At 44.8% G+C, this 18724-nt stretch overlaps 1 protein-coding gene across 1 annotated transcript in view; it reads left to right on the top strand.

The window, feature by feature from the left end:
* The window catches only part of MUC19 (mucin 19, oligomeric), a 763086-nt gene that overhangs the window by 366746 nt on the left and 377616 nt on the right, over positions 1-18724 (top strand). The window contains exons 31-32 of the mRNA XM_077264813.1: positions 693-932; positions 2169-2325. Of these exons, the coding sequence (XP_077120928.1) occupies positions 693-932; positions 2169-2325 (397 nt within the window). The remainder of the gene's footprint in view (positions 1-692; positions 933-2168; positions 2326-18724) is intronic.

The raw sequence follows: 18724 nt of genomic DNA, 5'->3' as shown, positions 1-18724 counted from the left end.
CTGTCCCTCAAGCTACGAGGAACCGAGGTTATCCCTGTTCACCAGATTACCTGTGATGGTGGAGATGCAGGGGTGTCTTACCTTCCAATGCTCCAATATGCATGCCGATCTGTTTCCTCCCCCATCCACAGAGTTATGTGACAGGAGTGTATAAGATAACACAAAACCTGACAGACAGGGGAAACAGACAGGGATAAAAAAAACTCCAAGCATACAAAGACACTCACAAAACAACTGATTGGAATCCCCTGTTGATAAAACACTGATTGTATTGAAACTACAGCACACAGCTTAATAAGTGACAAATTGCTGGAATCAGGCTTTCTTCCCGTATATTATGTTGCTCTCAGATTAAATAGGAAAACCCTGCTGACATAATCTCTTTAACAAATGGCTGGACAATTATGTGGTACTGATGAAAAACAGTTGGAGGGTCAATTTTTAGATAAGTTACTTGACTATGTATAAAGCAAGCATGTTAGAGAGGCAGAGTCTCTCAGGAGAAAAAGGTAGTCAGAGGTTCACCAATCTGTGAACAACTGCATTTAAAAATTGTGCAACCATTTTAGAAAAATGTTCCTCATTGTAAAATTGCAAAGAATTGGAATATGTCCATCTATACAGTATAAAATAATAACAAAGATGTTTTCTCTACATTTTACACAGTAATTTGCTTGCTCTCTTTAATACAGAATAAAGTTGGTGGATTATGTGGAAATAGTAATGGTGATATGAAGGATGATTTCACAGCAAGAAATGGCATCAAGGTAACAAGAGCAGTAGACATGGGTTACAGCTGGAATGAAGTCTCGACTTGTTTAGACACAGAAGCGCAAAAATTCCCATGTGATATTAATCCTTACTGCAAACCCTGGGCACAGAGAAAATGTCAAATAATAAAAGATGCTGTATTCAAAGACTGCCACTCAAAAGTAAGATTTTCTTGTGAATTTTTAAGTGATCATCCTTAGTACACATATTCAATAAGTTGAAACTTTTATTACTAATTTTAATAAACTATATGATTGTAGAAGAAGCATTAATTGTGCAAATGAATTTAATTACTGTTAGGGCTAGCGGAACGCACCAAATTATAAGAGAGATGGTATAAGGTGCGTTTGCAGCCCGGGGTCCACCGTGCAGAGATGGAACCTGCTGCTGAGTAATGACGGACTATATGGCGGTACAATGTGGATACACACACGGGTTAACTTCACCCTGTGTGAAGGAAGCAAACCCTGTTGCGTCACAGGGCCACGGTACCGCACCAAGAGCGCAAGCAAGGAGTCTCAGGACTCTACCCCAAGACACAGGATTAGAGTACGTTCAGACCACTTGCGCTCGACACCGCAACTGGGGTGTCAGAGCAACTGCAAATATAGCTTAAAGCACAAGAGTGCATGCAGTGCCGCTCTGGCGGACGCCACTAACCACCCAGACTTGGGATAGGAAAGCGCTCTAATAGCGCACGGCGCCGCACTGGCGGTCACAGCAATTAGACGCTGTATCGTGTGTTTAGTACTGATGGCTCTGTCGGGTGCTAGATAGCAAACATCCACCTTACACAAGCAGTCATACACAAGGGAGGGGATGATTAATGAGCGACTTTCACACATCAACACACACACAATTTCAAGAATACACTAGCGCATGACCGTGCGGTCATGCGAACCTTTTATAGCTGCAGCAAGTACAGGACCTTCCCAGAAGGACCAATGGGAGGCTGCCACAGAAGTTGAGCACCTTCAGGACCTTCCTAGAGGACCAATGGGATTTGCTGCAGTATCTAAGCATGTGACCCTTGATCTCCAACGAGAGATCTTACCCTGGGCATGCTCAATATGTGAAAAGCAGGACTTAGTCCCAGAAAGACCTGCTCGCTGCTGAACATTGCTGGCTACAAAGACAGAGCCTGGAAGGGCAGTAGTAACCAGTCATCCAGTATCAGCCTGAGCTAGATACTGGGACCGATGTCTGCGCTGAGCAGACTCTACTGCGGCTGGAGAAGAATGGGAGACCGCAGCAGAGATGGTTCGAGATTCCCCCTGTGCAGAGGCAGGACCTCGACACCTAACAATTACAGCTGGAATTTTCTATTTTGCATACAGTTAGCTTCAATATTCACACATGTTTCAACTACCATAGAATACCATGTTATTTTCATTTAGGTTGATCCAACATCTTATTATGAATCCTGTATGAGAGAAGCATGTGTGGGTGACATGGAAGGAAAATACCTTGGGTTTTGTACATCTGTTTCCAAGTATGCTCATGCCTGTATTGCTGTAGGAGTATGTGTTAACTGGCGCAACCCCGATCTTTGTCGTAAGTACCAAATCTAAGTTATGAAATTGTAGTGGGAATCTGTTTAAGATATAACATTTCTCATATAATTTAAATGAGGCGTGTTACAGAAAACACTACTGTGATTTTTGCTCATACTTATTTATTTGCGCCAATATGTTCATGTAGTTTACTGTTCGTATTTTGATGAAAAATATTGGACCCACAATCTTCATATCCATATTTGCATTCTAAGCACCAATATTTGGCTAATGAAATGATTGTTGGTGTATAGTGATGATGAGCGAATATACTCGTTACTCGAGATTTCTCGAGCATGCTCGGGGGTCCTCCGAGTATTTTTTAGTGCTTGGAAATTTAGTTTTTCTTGCCACAGCAGAATGATTTACATCTGTTAGCCAGCTTGATTACATGAGCTTGATTCCCTAGCAGCCAGACAACCCCGTTTTCAACAGGACAATGACCCCAAACACACCTCCAGGTTGTGTAAGGGCTATCTGACCAAGAAGGAGAGTGATGGGGTGCTACGCCAGATGACCTGGCCTCCACAGTCACCAGACCTGAACCCAATTGAGATGTTTGGGGTGAGCTGGACCGCAGAGTGAAGGCAAAAGGGCCAACAAGTGCTAAGCATCTCTGGGAACTCCTTCAAGATTGTTGGAAGACCATTCCAGGTGACTACCTCTTGAAGCTCATCAAGAGAATGCTAAGAGTGTGCAAAGCAGTCATCAAAGCAAAAGGTGGCTACTTGGAAGAACCTAGAATATAAGACATAATTTCAGTTGTTTCACACTTTTTTGTTAAGTATATAATTCCACATGTGTTAATTCATAGTTTTTATGCCTTCTGTGTGAATGTACAATTTTCATAGTTATGAAAATACAGAAAAATCTTTAAATGAGAAGGTGTGTCCAAACTTTTGGTCTGTACTGTATGACAATGTTAAATCAAGACATTAAACTCAGAGAAATTCTAAAAAAAACTATATACGTTTTGTGGCTAAATGAGCACCCACTTTGGGATCTATTTTATCTCCTAGTTTATTTTCTAGTCAATTAGATAATATATTTAATAATAAAATATTGTTAGACTCTATTGGGTTCTTCAAATGTGGGGCGAACCGCTGTTTAACATGTGAACAATACATGCAGGTAAAACAAAAGAATTTCGCTCTATGCATAATTCATCTACTCATAAAATTAGAGATTATATTAATTGCAACACTGCTCATGTTGTATATGTTATTGAATGCATCAAATGCAAACTACAATATACGGAATGTACAACCTGTCATTTGAAAACTCGCATTTGTCGACATCTTCTCAGACGCTGCGAATACTGCAGCTGTGGGAATCTCAGCAGCATCGAAACATATGGAACACGAGAGCAATACATTTTATTTTAAATTCTATGGCATATAAATAGTCTATAAACCCCATATAGGAGGAAACCATAAAAAAAATTATTAAACAGAGAATCTTACTGGATTTATACTTTGGACACTTGTACTCCACATGGTATAAATGCGAGACATGATTTAATCACTCAATATTAATTGTCTTTGCTACAAGGAATATGTTTGAGTCACTCTCTCTATATATTTTATATTCTGAAAATGTAAATGCTGATTTTAAATGTGTGTTTTTTTGTATTATTGTGTCCACACTATCTGTGCAGGTGAAGTTAATTATATGTAAACTAGCTATTGAACACGTTCTACTCCCGGGTGGCAAGCATTTATATTGGTATATGGTCTCCATCCTGGTATGTGCTGCTTCCATCCTGCGCCCTAATCCTGTCATGTGGTGCTACCATCTTGCACCCCCATCCTGTCATATGCTGCTCCCATCCTGCGCCCTTTCCTGTCATGTGCAGCCCCCATCCTGTACCCTCATCTTGTTTTGTGCGCCTCCATCTTGTCTTGTTCTACTCTCTTCCTGTGCCCTCATCCTGTCATGTGCTCCCATCCTGTGCCCCAATCCTGTCATGTGGTGCTCCTATCCTGCGCACCCATCCTGTCATGTGGTGCTCCCATCCTGCATCCCCATGCTGTCATGTGCTGCTCCCATCCTGCACCCCCATTCTGGTATGTGCTGCCCTCATCCTGGTATGTGCTACTCCAATTCTGCGCCCCATCCTGTCATTGGTGCTCTCATCCTGCATCCCCATCCTGTCATGTGGTGCTCACATCCTGTCATGTGCTGCTCCCATCCTGCACCCCCATCTTGTCATGTGCTGCTCCCATCCTGCACCCCCATTCTGTCATGTGCTGCTCCCATCCTGCACCCCCATTCTGTCAAGTACTGCTCCCATCCTGTGCCCCCATTCTGTCATGTGCTGCTCCCATCCTGCACCCCCATTTTGTCATGTGCTGCTCCCATCCTGCTCCCCCATTCTGTCATGTGCATTAAAAAGTCACTGGCTTGCTGTGCTGATGTATTTTCTATATATATTCAGTAGAAAGTGGCTGGATTGCTCCGCTGATGTATTTTATATATAGATTCACTATATAAAAGTGGCACCGGAAAGCACGGACTGCGCAGGTGCCGATTCCGGTGCCACAACCCTCCTCCCCGGATACGTAACTTACAAAATGGCCCCTGAAGTGCGCTATACGCATGCACCATTTCCGACGGAGGATTCCTGTCCCGGGCCTCCGGCCCGAAGAGGCCCCGCGGCAATACCGGATAGGTACCGTATATACTAGAGTGTAAGCCGACCCGAGTATAAGCCGAGACCCCTAATTTTGCCACAAAAACCTGGCAAAACTTATTGACTCAAGTATAAGCCTAGGATGGGAAATGCAGCAGCTACTGGTAAATTTCAAAAATAAAAATAGATACCAGTAAAAGTGAAATTCACTGAGACATCAGTAGGTTAAATGTTTTTGAATATCCATATTGAATCCGGAGCCCCATAAGTTGCTCCATGCAAAATACGCCCCATATAATGCTCCATAAAGTTCATTATGGGCCCCATAAGATGCTCGATAAAGTTCATGATGGGCCCCATAAGATGCTCCATACAAAATACACTCCATATAATGCTCCATAAAGTTCCTGATGGGCCCCATAAGATGCTCCATACAAAGATATGCCCCATATAATGCTGCACAAAGGTTAATAATGGCCTCATAAGGTGCTCCATATTAAAATATGCCCCATATAATGCTGCACAAAGGTTAATGATGGCCCCATAAGATGCTCCTTAGAATAATATGCCCCACATGCTGCTCCATAACGGCTGATGGCCCCATAAGATGCTCCATAGCATAATATGCCCCATATAATGCTCCATAAAGGTTGATGGCCCCATAAGATGCTCCATAGCATAATATGCCCCGTACGCTGCTCCATAAAAGTTGATGGCCCCATAAGATGCTCCATAGCATAATATGCCCCGCATGCTGCTCCATAAAGGTTGATGGCCCCATAAGATGCTTCACAGCATAATATGCCCCATATAATACTGTGGAAAGGTTGATGGTCCCATAAGATGCTTCAGAGCATAATATGCCCCATATGCTGGTCCATAAAGGTTCATTGCCCCATAAGACGCTCCATAGCATAATATGCCCTGTATGCTGCTCCATAAAGGTTGATGGACCCATAAGATGCTCCATAGCATAATATGCCACATATGCTGCTCCATAAAGGTTGATGGCCCCATAAGATGCTCCATAGCATAATATGCCCCATATGCTGCTCCATAAAGGTTGCTGGGCCCCATAAGAAGCTCCATAGCATAATATGCCCCATATGCTGCTCCATAAAGGTTGATGGCCCCATAAGATGCGCCATAGCATAATATGTCCCATATGCTGCTTCATACAGGTTGATGGCCCCTATAAAATGCTCCATAGCATAATATGCCCTGTATGCTGCTCCATAAAGGTTGATGGCCCCATAAGATGCTCTATAGCATAGTATGCCCCATATAATGCTCCATAAAGGTTAATGGCCCCATAAGGCCATTAACCCAAAATTAATAAAGGGGATGGGAGAACTACAATACCCAGATAGATTAGCGAAATTAGGATTATTTAGTCTAGAAAAAAGACGACTGAGGGGCGATCTAATAACCATGTATAAGTATATAAGGGGACAATACAAATATCTCGCTGAGGATCTGTTTATACCAAGGAAGGTGACGGGCACAAGGGGGCATTCTTTGCGTCTGGAGGAGAGAAGGTTTTTCCACCAAAATAGAAGAGGATTCTTTACTGTTAGGGCAGTGAGAATCTGGAATTGCTTGCCTGAGGAGGTGGTGATGGCGAACTCAGTCGAGGGGTTCAAGAGAGGCCTGGATGTCTTCCTGGAGCAGAACAATATTGTATCATACAATTATTAGGTTCTGTAGAAGGACGTAGATCTGGGGATTTATTATGATGGAATATAGGCTGAACTGGATGGACAAATGTCTTTTTTCGGCCTTACTAACTATGTAAGATGCTCCATAGCATATTATGCCCCATATGCTGCTTCATAAAGGTTGATGGCCCCATAAGATGCTCCGTAGCATAATATGCCCCGCATGCTGCTGCTGCGATAAAAAAAGACATACTCACTTCTCATCGCTGGGGAGAGGTGCTGGGGGCCTGAGCTATGGGGGTCAGGTGTCGGTGTCGCCGCTGGCTCAGGCTCCTGGCACTTGCAATATTCACCTGTCCCCGTTCCACCGCAGCACGCTGCTGTGTCTTCCGGGTCCTCTCACTGTGACTGCTCAGTCACGGGGCGCGCATTAAACACATCATCGCACCCTCTGACCTGAACGTCACAGCCAGAGGACATGGAAGACACAGCACAGCGGTGGATCGGGGACAGGTGAATATAGCATGGCTCACCCTCCTCCATTATACTCACCCCATCCTGGCACGTCCCTGCTTCTCAGTCATCCCAGGCCAGCAGCGACTTCCAGTGCTGAGCGGTCACATGGTACTGCTCATTAACGTAATGAATATGCGTCCATATTCATTACTTTAATGAGCGGTACCACATGACCGCTGAACACAGGAAGAGCTGCAGGGGCCAAAGAGATCGCAGTATGCATTCAGTGCTTACGCATACCGCTATCTCCTGGGCTGCGTTACTCTGTGGGGCCCAGACTGCACAGGCGAGTCATGCTAGCGCAGTCTATAAAGGCTTCAGACAGAGTGACGCTCTCAGTGTTATATTATAGATAGCCACCAATGAAATCTTTTGAGAAAACTATTTACTTGTGAGCATTCTGTAACATGTATGTTTGTAATGTATGTATGTATGTAACATATGTATGTATGTATGTATATTTGTAATGTATGTATGTATGTAACATGTATGTTTTGATGATCAAATTCAGATCATGACTAAGACTTGAAGTCGAAACGCGTTGATCATATCTAGGCTCTGAGCCAGTGTGTACATAATGCTGGACACCATATGTATGGATTATTTTTTTTGTGCCCATTAAAAGTTATTTTTTACCTTCACCATTCACTGGACACACCTGTTTTCTCTTGGCAAAATTAGTTAAGTTCAACAGTTTTAGTCTCTGAACCAATTTGGGTGTAAAACCGTGAAATCAAAGCCTGCACACCTAGTATTTTACGCTAGCCTACCTGGCATTGTTACAATATATCTACAGCACTGGCAAAAATTAAGAAACCACTGCAAAATGTTCAGTTTGTCTGATTTTTCTCTTTATAGGTATATTTTTGAGTAAAATGCAAATTGTTCTTTCATTCTAGAATCTTCTGACAACATAACTCCGAATTTCCAAGCAATAAATTTTGTATTGTTTTACTGAAAAGGAGAAATGGTCAAAAGTAAAACAAAAATGCTTTCAGACCTCAAATAATGCAAAGAAAACAAGTTCATAATCATTTAGAAACAACAATACTAATGTTTTATCTCAGGAAGTATTCAGAAATCAATATTTTGTGGAATAACCATGATTTTTATTCACAGCTCTCATGCGTCTTGGCATGCTTTTCACCAGTCTTTCACACTGCTTCTGGTGCAAAAATGTAAGCAGTTCTTCTATGTTTGATGACTTGTGACTATCCATCATCCTCTTGATTACATTCCAGAGGTTTTCAATGAGGTTCAGGTCTGGAGATTGGGCTGCCCATGACAAATCGGACATCATTTCACACAAAACCTTAAACACGGACTGGACAAAATTCTTGACAGCCTTAACTTAATATTGGTTGCACAACCTTTGGAATAAATAACTGCAATCAGTTGCTTCCTATAACCATCAGCAAGCTTCTTACACCTCTCAATTGGAATTTGGATCACTCTTCTTTTGCAAACTTCTCCAGATCTCTCCTATTTGACGGGTGACTTCTCCCAACAGCAGTTTGAAGATCTCTCCCAGTTTTTCAATGGGATTTAGATCTGGACTCATTGATGGCCATTTCTGAACTGTCCAGCACTTTGTTTCCACCCATTACTGGGTGCTTTTTGTTTAACTTAATTGTCTCCATAAGCACAAGCTGGGGACAATGTACAGTATGAACACTACAATGTATGGACACTACAACATATAGACACTACAATGTACAGACACTGCAATGGCAGATTTGCAACAATATCCATTGCTGTTTGTTTCTGGAAAATGCCCATAAGGTCAAAATTATCACTACACCTGTAGCTGCATTCCCAGAGGGCAGTAATTTCCAGTATGTGATCACTTGAGGATTTCTTCTATTCTGACACATATGAGCTTTGCATGTGGGGTTGTAAACTATTGTACAATCTGGACGGCAAGAGTCAAATAACTTGCCTTCCCTCCAGAGTCTTGCCGTGTGGCTCAGCAGTACTGTACAGACACATATAGAGTATTGCCATGCTCAGCAGAGATTGTATGACAAATTTTCATGCCATTTTTACCCATTTCCCTCTTTTTTCTTCAAAGTAGTTTCCGATTACATGTAGGCTATTGGCGCACTCAGGAGAAATTGCACAACATACTATTTGATCCATTTTATTCCTATCGGCCCTTATCAAAATTTAAGAATTGAGGCTAAAACAACATTTTAGTGGTAAAAATGCAATTATTCTTTCTTCACCACCCAAAAGTGTAAAATTCTGTTACACACCTTTTGTGTTAATATGTTTACTGCACCCTTCAATGAATTCATTTAGGGGTGTAATTTGTAAAATGGGGTCACTTATGCAGAATCTGCTCTTTTGGCATGTCAGGGGCTCTGCCAGTGTGACATGGCACCCTCAAAATCTGAACTCCAGTATGGTAATTATTCCCCTCTGAGCTTTGCACTGTGCTTCAACAGTAGTTTTTGGCCCTATAGGGGGTACTGGTGTACTCAGAAGAAATTGCATAACAAATTGTAACATTAGCCTTTATGACAAAAAAAACTTGGGGCTAAAGCTTTATGTTAGTGGAAAAACAGTGATTCTTCATTTACTCATCCCAATGTTATACAACTCTGTGAATTACCTTATGATTAAAAATGAGGTATCATTGTACTCAGGAAAAATTGCACTTCACATTTTGTGGTCCAATTACATCTGCTTCTCTCAAGAAAATAAAAAATTTGGTGCTAGTCAGATCAACATTTTTTGTGGAAAAAATGTATTTTTTAATTTTTACTCCCTAATGATATAAAATTCTTTGAACCAACTACATGTTCGCTACACCCCTATATGAATTCTTTGAGGGGTGAAGTTTCCAAAATGAGGTCACTTATGGGGGTTTCTGCTGTTTTGACATGTCAGGGAGGTCTTGAAATGCAACATGTCATCCACAATCTATTCCAGCCAAAATGGTACTTAAAAACACAAATAGCGCTCCATCCCTTCTATGACTTGATGTGTTCCCAAATGGTGGTTTCTGACCACATGTAGGATGTTGGCGCATCCAGGAGAAATTGCATAATTAATTGTGAGGTCCATTTTCTCCTCCTACTGTTGGGAACATGAAAAGTTTGGGACTAAAGCAACATTTTTGTGAAAAAAAATAATTTTTCATTTTCATGGTCCAATGTTATAAAGTTCTGTGGAGCACCTTTGGGACATAGATGCTCACAATATCCATACGTTAATTTCTTGAGGAGTGTAGTTGCAGCGCCCCCACTGCCACAGGGCCGAGGGGTACCCGGTACCGGGCCTCTGAGTCTCTGCTCTGGGGTTGTCACGGTGGCTAGACCCGGTCCGTGACCCTGCTGAGGGGCGCCCAATGAAAGGTGTGGATGGTGGTGGTAGTGCGGTGCAGTAAATAACGAGGACACCAGGTTGCAGTCTCTTTACCTCTTTACTGAAGGCTTCAGGGTCCTCAATCCGGAATACGGTTAACTGGGCTGCGCAAGCCTGGTCGGTCCGATGGCACCTCCAGAGTTCCCTTTGCAGGTGGAAATCTGTGCCTACCTGCTAGCGCTTGTGTGTTGTAGTCCTTCCCTGCTGAGCACCACGGGATAGTCCTCACAACTGTTGTGTCTGTTTCTCATGTTCCCTCACAACTCTATTCTGATGTTCTTCCACGTCCCCCAGATCTTATGGATAGGACGCACCCGTATGACGGGGAGGCTCGGAGCTCTTCCGGGACTCTAGCGTCGCCCCACTCCTGTTGTTACCCCCCTGTGTCTTCCTAGGTCAATTGGGTGAGACAGCCCGCCTATAACTGACTGTCCTGCTGTAGGTTTGAAGTTTGGCTTGGAGCTCTATACTTCCTCGGCGTTCCGGCCACCGGTTATGCGCCTCAGTAGGATGTTGCCTCGTCTTACAGCACGACTCCTACTGGTATTCTCCTTGTTGCATTGATCTCGTTTCTCACTCAGCACAATATACCTCGCTTCTTATCCTTTCTTGGGGTACCGCCGCTATATCGTGCAGGCGCGGTCCCGTAGCGTTCTCTCTGGTTGCTAGGCCTCTGTCAGGATCCCACCCCTGACAGGGACCCCTCTGAATCTTCCCCTACAACACCCTCTGCCACAAGGTGTTGCCTGGTTCCAACCCAGTCAGCTTTCTCTCTAACTTCCTGCCTAACCCCCAGTTTTACCAGACTGTGAGGAGTGGCCTAATGAATAGTACCCTTAGCTCCCCCTGGAGGCCAGACTGTGAAATGTATTGATGTCTGTGATACCTGGTCAGATGAACTCCTTCAGTGCCATCAGACGTACCATAGCCCCCCTTAGCGGCGGAGCCACAGTACTGCAACGACCAGGACTCTGGGGCGCTGCACTCCCCCCCGGTTAAATCCAGTACTCCTGGACTGGGAAGAAAACAACAATACATGTCAGCAAAAAGACATACAATTTTGAAAATGCAAGTACAAGTAAACTTTTTAACAGAGCTTCCCTTTATGGGAGGTGAGGACACTTGAACGTTACAAACATGGTTAATACTTTAAATAACTTACTATAAATAACTTTTCTTACCCAACCGGGTATTCTACTAAGTGCAAAATCTTTGAACAATAATTTAACTTTGCCTTTAAGGACGTACTCGCTGAATCCACTAAAGACCTTCTTATAAAACATTATAAGGCTAATCAACTTTTATGCATTCTCCTTCTTTACATTGGCAGGACCGCCTGTCCTAACTGCTCCAGACCTACTGCCTCTCCTTTCTGTTACAGGACCGCCCCTTTCCACCCGGGCCTACTGTCTTTCTACTACTATACACAGTATAGAACATATAATCCATCTTTCAGTTCAGGATTACTGAGCTATCTCTATATGGCTCCTAGGAGGACTCACTGACTAACCCCGTACGGGTTCACTTTCTGTCCTCATTTTCTAGCACATTATTAAACATTTTCTACTAAATAAAACATTAAACTTCCTTCATTACTTTCTTACTGACATGTATGCAGGACGCTATGTCTACCCCTACAGGTCTGCTGTATCTTTCTTCTAGCTTTCACCTTTACAGGACTTTATTTCAGAGCACATTACCAACATTTCTTACAATCAACTAGTTAGTTACATTTAACTTCTTCTTTCAAGACATTATTGCCATTTAACCATCTTAAGGCAACACTGTTCATAAGTGCAATATGTGGACATCCCCTTTAAGAGGGGACCAAGTCTCTATGAGGTAGTGCAACTTCTCAAGCTGCAAGTCTGTTCGCAGTAAGGACTCCAGTGCTGGTTCCAGGACCAGTGTCTTCGCAAAGAGTCCTTTCTTTGTGTAAAACCAGTAGAGAGCACCCTTAAGAAGGTGCAAACTATTTTCAAAATCAGTTTTTGAATCATTCACCGTCCATGATTCGGCAGTCTCTTGATAACGGAAACAAGTAGAAAACAAACAAAAAGGCAATAGGGATCCCGGCTCAACAAAGGGATCCCTTTAAGAGTTAACCCTGGACGGGTTTAAAGTAGCAAAACAGCAGAGAAAAACAATGAACTATGTACAATCAATAAAGCATTCTTGCTTACTTAGTTTTCTTGCAGTGCAGGGGGTGGTCTCCTTCCAGGCCTCACCCGGCCAACGGGTCGCGTTGGTGCAGCAAGGGCCGGTCCTGGCTCCAGCAACGACAGGATCCCTCTGCGGGATGCCATCCTTACTCGTGGGCAAGCGCGACCCAGGGGCACACGATGAGCCCGGACTTCCGGGGGTTCCACGGAGGCAGGTTCCATCGCCTTCTCTGCAGGGGGCTCGTCCTCAGATGTCTCGTTATCGGCCTGGAGTGCGACACGCCGCTGGACGCCCTGAGCTATCCAGCCAGTTTCAGCAGCTTCCCTCCTCCACCGGGTATAGGTCACTGCGTCGCCAGGCTCCAGGTCACAATCGTACCTTCCCCCGCAGGGCTCCACTTCCTCTCGATCTACACGGACCTGTAATGGCTCCCCGATCTCCTGGATAACTCCCCTTCCCTTCCGGGAGTTAAAGGACACCACAACACCCCAGTGTGACGGTGGAGTCTCCGCGACGCTTGTCAGATCGACCTGGGCTGCAGGTTGGGGTCTGTTCCGCCAAGCCATCATCAAGCGTCGCAGGTGTTCTGCCTCCGGTAGGATCCTCAAGCCCTGTGCCTGCAGCTCACACTCCGCTGCGGTCGGGATGGAAGAAGCGGGGGACACCGGAGACAGGCGGACCTCCGTAGGTTGGCCCAGCTGTTGTGAATTTGCTTTTTGCTCCCTCTAGTGGTTACTAGTTTTTTGACTCTGGTTTTTCTGTCATTCCTTTTATCCGCACCTGGGTCGTTAGTTAGGGGTGTTGCTATTTAAGCTCCCTGGACCTTCAGTTCAATGCCTGGCAACGTAGTTATCAGAGCTAGTCTGCTGTGCTCTTGTCTACTGATCCTGGTTCCAGTTATATCAGCTAAGTCTGCCTTTTGCTTTTTGCTATTTGTTTTGGTTTTGTATTTTTGTCCAGCTTGTTCCAAATCTATATCCTGACCTTTGCTGGAAGCTCTAGGGGCTGGTGTTCTCCCCCCGGACCGTTAGACGGTTCGGGGGTTCTTGAATTTCCAGTGTGGATTTTGATAGGGTTTTTGTTGACCATATAAGTTACCTTTCTTTATTCTGCTATCAGTAAGCGGGCCTCTCTGTGCTAAACCTGGTTCATTTCTGTGTTTGTCATTTCTTCTTACCTCACCGTCATTATTTGTGGGGGGCTTCTATCCAGCTTTGGGGTCCCCTTCTCTGGAGGCAAGAAAGGTCTTTGTTTTCCTCTACTAGGGGTAGCTAGATTCTCCGGCTGGCGCGTGTCATCTAGAATCAACGTAGGAATGATCCCCGGCTACTTCTAGTGTTGGCGTTAGGAGTAGATATATGGTCAACCCAGTTACCACTGCCCTATGAGCTGGATTTTTGTATTCTGCAGACTTCCACGTTCCTCTGAGACCCTCGCCATTGGGGTCATAACAGTTTGCCAGGCCAGTATTAAATGTTTAATGCATTGCAGAAGAGGGATTATAAGAAAGAAGATTCTGAGTTTTTTTTTTTCTCCTTCCCCTTTACCTCAGAGTGGCTATGCTTGCTGCAGACATGAATGTCCAGACCTTGATTACAAGTGTGGACCAGCTGGCTACTCGTGTGCAGGGCATACAAGACTATGTTATCAGAAATCCTAGGTCAGAACCTAAAATACCGATTCCTGAACTGTTTTCCGGAGACAGGTTTAAGTTTAGGAATTTCGTGAATAATTGTAAATTGTTTTTGTCCCTGAGACCCTGTTCATCAGGAGATTCTGCTCAGCAAGTAAAAATTGTTATTTCGTTCTTACGGGGCGACCCTCAGGATTGGGCTTTTTCGCTGGCGCCAGGAGATCCGGCATTGGCTGATCTTGATGCGTTTTTTCTGGCGCTCGGTTTACTTTATGAGGAACCCAATCTTGAGATTCAGGCAGAAAAGGCCTTGCTGTCTATGTCTCAGGGGCAGGACGAGGCTGAAGTGTATTGCCAAAAATTTCGGAAATGGTCCGTGCTGACACATTGGAACGAGTGTGCACTGGCCGCTAATTTTAGAAATGGCCTTTCTGAAGCCATTAAGAATGTTATGGTGGGTTTTCCCATTCCCACAGGTCTGAATGATACTATGGCACTGGCTATTCAAATTGACCGGCGGTTGCGGGAGCGCAAAACCGCAAATTCCCTCATGGTGTTGTCTGAACAGACACCTAATTCGGTGCAATGTGATAGAAAAACCGCAAATTCCCTCATGGTGTTGTCTGAACAGACACCTGATTTAATGCAATGTGATAGAATCCTGACTAGAAATGAGCGGAAAATTCATAGACGCCGGAATGGCTTGTGCTACTACTGTGGTGATTCTACACATGTTATCTCAGCATGCTCTAAACGTATAGCTAAGGTTGTTAGTCCTGTCACCGTTGGTAATTTGCAGCCTAAATTTATTCTGTCTGTAACTTTGATTTGCTCACTGTCATCTTATCCTGTCATGGCATTTGTAGATTCAGGTGCTGCCCTGAGTCTCATGGATCTCTCATTTGCTAAGCGCTGTGGTTTTACTCTTGAACCATTAGAAAATCCTATTCCTCTTAGGGGTATTGATGCTACACCATTGGCAGCAAATAAACCGCAGTATTGGACTCAGGTTACCATGTGCATGACTCCTGAACACCGCGAGGTGATACGTTTCCTGGTTTTACATAAAATGCATGATTTGGTCGTTTTAGGGCTGCCATGGTTACAGACCCATAATCCAGTCCTGGACTGGAAGGCTATGTCAGTCTCAAGTTGGGGCTGTCGTGGTATTCATGAGGATTCCCTGCCTGTGTCTATTGCTTCTTCTACGCCTTCGGAAGTTCCGGAGTATTTGTCTGATTATCAGGATGTCTTCAGTGAGTCTGAGTCCAGTGCACTGCCTCCTCATAGGGACTGTGACTGTGCTATAGATTTGATCCCAGGCAGTAAATTTCCTAAGGGAAGACTGTTTAATCTGTCGGTACCTGAACATACCGCTATGCGTTCATATATCAAGGAGTCTCTGGAAAAAGGACATATTCGTCCGTCTTCTTCCCCTCTTGGTGCGGGATTCTTTTTTGTGGCAAAAAAGGACGGATCTTTGAGACCTTGTATTGATTATCGGCTTTTAAATAAGATCACTGTCAAATTTCAGTATCCTTTACCGCTGTTGTCTGACTTGTTTGCCCGGATTAAGGGTGCCAAGTGGTTCACCAAGATAGACCTTCGTGGTGCGTACAACCTTGTGCGCATTAAGCAAGGTGATGAATGGAAAACCGCATTCAATACGCCCGAAGGTCATTTTGAGTACTTGGTGATGCCTTTTGGGCTCTCCAATGCGCCTTCAGTTTTTCAGTCCTTTATGCATGACATTTTCCGGAAGTATCTGGATAAATTTTTGATTGTTTATCTGGATGATATTTTGGTTTTTTCTGATGATTGGGATTCGCATGTGGAGCAGGTCAGGTTGGTCTTTGAAATTTTGCGTGAAAATTCTTTGTTTGTCAAGGGCTCAAAGTGTCTCTTTGGTGTACAGAAGGTTCCCTTTTTGGGGTTCATTTTTTCCCCTTCTGCTGTGGAGATGGACCCAGTCAAGGTCCGAGCTATTCTTGATTGGACTCAGCCCTCGTCAGTTAAGAGTCTTCAGAAGTTCTTGGGCTTCGCTAACTTCTACCGTCGTTTTATCGCTAATTTTTCTAGCATTGTGAAACCTTTGACGGATATGACCAAGAAGGGCTCCGATGTAGCTAACTGGGCTCCTGCTGCCGTGGAGGCTTTCCAGGAGTTGAAACGCCGGTTTACTTCGGCGCCTGTTTTGTGCCAGCCTGACGTCTCACTTCCCTTTCAGGTTGAGGTGGATGCTTCGGAGATTGGGGCAGGGGCCGTTTTGTCGCAGAGAGGCCCTGGTTGCTCTGTTATGAAACCTTGTGCCTTTTTCTCTAGGAAGTTTTCGCCTGCCGAGCGAAATTATGATGTGGGCAATCGGGAGTTGTTGGCCATGAAATGGGCATTTGAGGAGTGGCGTCATTGGCTCGAGGGTGCTAAGCATCGTGTGGTGGTCTTGACTGATCACAAAAATCTGATGTATCTCGAGTCTGCCAAACGCCTGAATCCTAGACAGGCCCGCTGGTCATTGTTTTTCTCCCGCTTTGATTTTGTTGTCTCGTATTTACCAGGTTCAAAGAATGTGAAGGCCGATGCTCTTTCTAGGAGCTTTGTGCCTGATGCTCCTGGAGTCGCTGATCCTGTTGGTATTCTTAAAGATGGAGTTATCTTGTCAGCTATTTCTCCGGATCTGCGACGTGTGTTGCAGAGATTTCAGGCTGATAGGCCTGAGTCTTGTCCACCTGACAGACTGTTTGTCCCGGATAAGTGGACCAGCAGAGTCATTTCCGAGGTTCATTCCTCGGTGTTGGCAGGTCACCCGGGAATTTTTGGCACCAGAGATCTGGTGGCCAGGTCCTTTTGGTGGCCTTCCTTGTCAAGGGATGTGCGGTCATTTGTGCAGTCCTGTGGGACTTGTGCTCGAGCTAAGCCTTGCTGTTCTCGTGCCAGCGGTTTGCTCTTGCCCTTGCCTGTCCCGAAGAGACCTTGGACACATATCTCCATGGATTTCATTTCTGATCTTCCGCTATCTCAGGGCATGTCCGTTATCTGGGTGATATGTGATCGCTTCTCCAAGATGGTCCATTTGGTTCCTTTGCCTAAGCTGCCTTCCTCTTCCGATCTGGTTCCTGTGTTTTTCCAGAACGTGGTTCGTTTGCACGGCATCCCTGAGAATATTGTGTCAGACAGAGGATCCCAGTTCGTTTCCAGGTTCTGGCGATCCTTTTGTAGTAGGATGGGCATTGATTTGTCGTTTTCGTCTGCTTTCCATCCTCAGACTAATGGACAGACGGAGCGAACCAATCAGATTTTGGAGGCTTATTTGAGGTGTTTTGTCTCTGCTGATCAGGACGATTGGGTGACATTCTTGCCGTTGGCTGAGTTTGCCCTTAATAATCGGGCTAGTTCCGCCACCTTGGTTTCGCCTTTTTTCTGCAACTCTGGTTTCCATCCTCGCTTTTCTTCGGGTCATGTGGAGCCTTCTGACTGTCCTGGGGTGGATTCTGTGGTGGATAGGTTGCAGCGGATCTGGAATCATGTGGTGGACAACTTGAAGTTGTCACAGGAGAAGGCTCAGCGCTTTGCCAACCGCCGCCGCGGTGTGGGTCCCCGACTACGCGTTGGGGATTTGGTGTGGCTTTCTTCCCGCTTTGTTCCTATGAAGGTCTCCTCTCCCAAATTTAAACCTCGTTTTATTGGGCCTTACAAGATATTGGAAATCCTTAATCCTGTATCTTTTCGTCTGGATCTTCCTGTGTCGTTTGCTATTCACAATGTATTTCATAGGTCCTTGTTGCGGCGGTACATTGTGCCTGTAGTTCCTTCTGCTGAGCCTCCTGCTCCGGTGTTGGTTGAGGGCGAGTTGGAGTACGTGGTGGAGAAGATCTTGGATTCTCGCCTCTCCAGGCGGAGGCTTCAGTACCTGGTCAAGTGGAAGGGCTATGGTCAGGAGGATAATTCCTGGGTGGTCGCCTCTGATGTTCATGCGGCCGATTTAGTTCGTGCCTTTCATGCCGCTCATCCTGATCGCCCTGGTGGTCGTGGTGAGGGTTCGGTGACCCCTCACTAAGGGGGGGGTACTGTTGTGAATTTGCTTTTTGCTCCCTCTAGTGGTTACTAGTTTTTTGACTCTGGTTTTTCTGTCATTCCTTTTATCCGCACCTGGGTCGTTAGTTAGGGGTGTTGCTATTTAAGCTCCCTGGACCTTCAGTTCAATGCCTGGCAACGTAGTTATCAGAGCTAGTCTGCTGTGCTCTTGTCTACTGATCCTGGTTCCAGTTATATCAGCTAAGTCTGCCTTTTGCTTTTTGCTATTTGTTTTGGTTTTGTATTTTTGTCCAGCTTGTTCCAAATCTATATCCTGACCTTTGCTGGAAGCTCTAGGGGCTGGTGTTCTCCCCCCGGACCGTTAGACGGTTCGGGGGTTCTTGAATTTCCAGTGTGG

This window comes from Ranitomeya variabilis, chromosome 5 (genome assembly GCF_051348905.1).
Source record: "Ranitomeya variabilis isolate aRanVar5 chromosome 5, aRanVar5.hap1, whole genome shotgun sequence".
Classification (NCBI taxonomy): Eukaryota; Metazoa; Chordata; class Amphibia; order Anura; family Dendrobatidae; genus Ranitomeya; species Ranitomeya variabilis.
The sequence above is the reverse complement of the archived record's forward strand: the minus strand, read 5'-3'. Positions and strand labels throughout refer to the sequence as shown.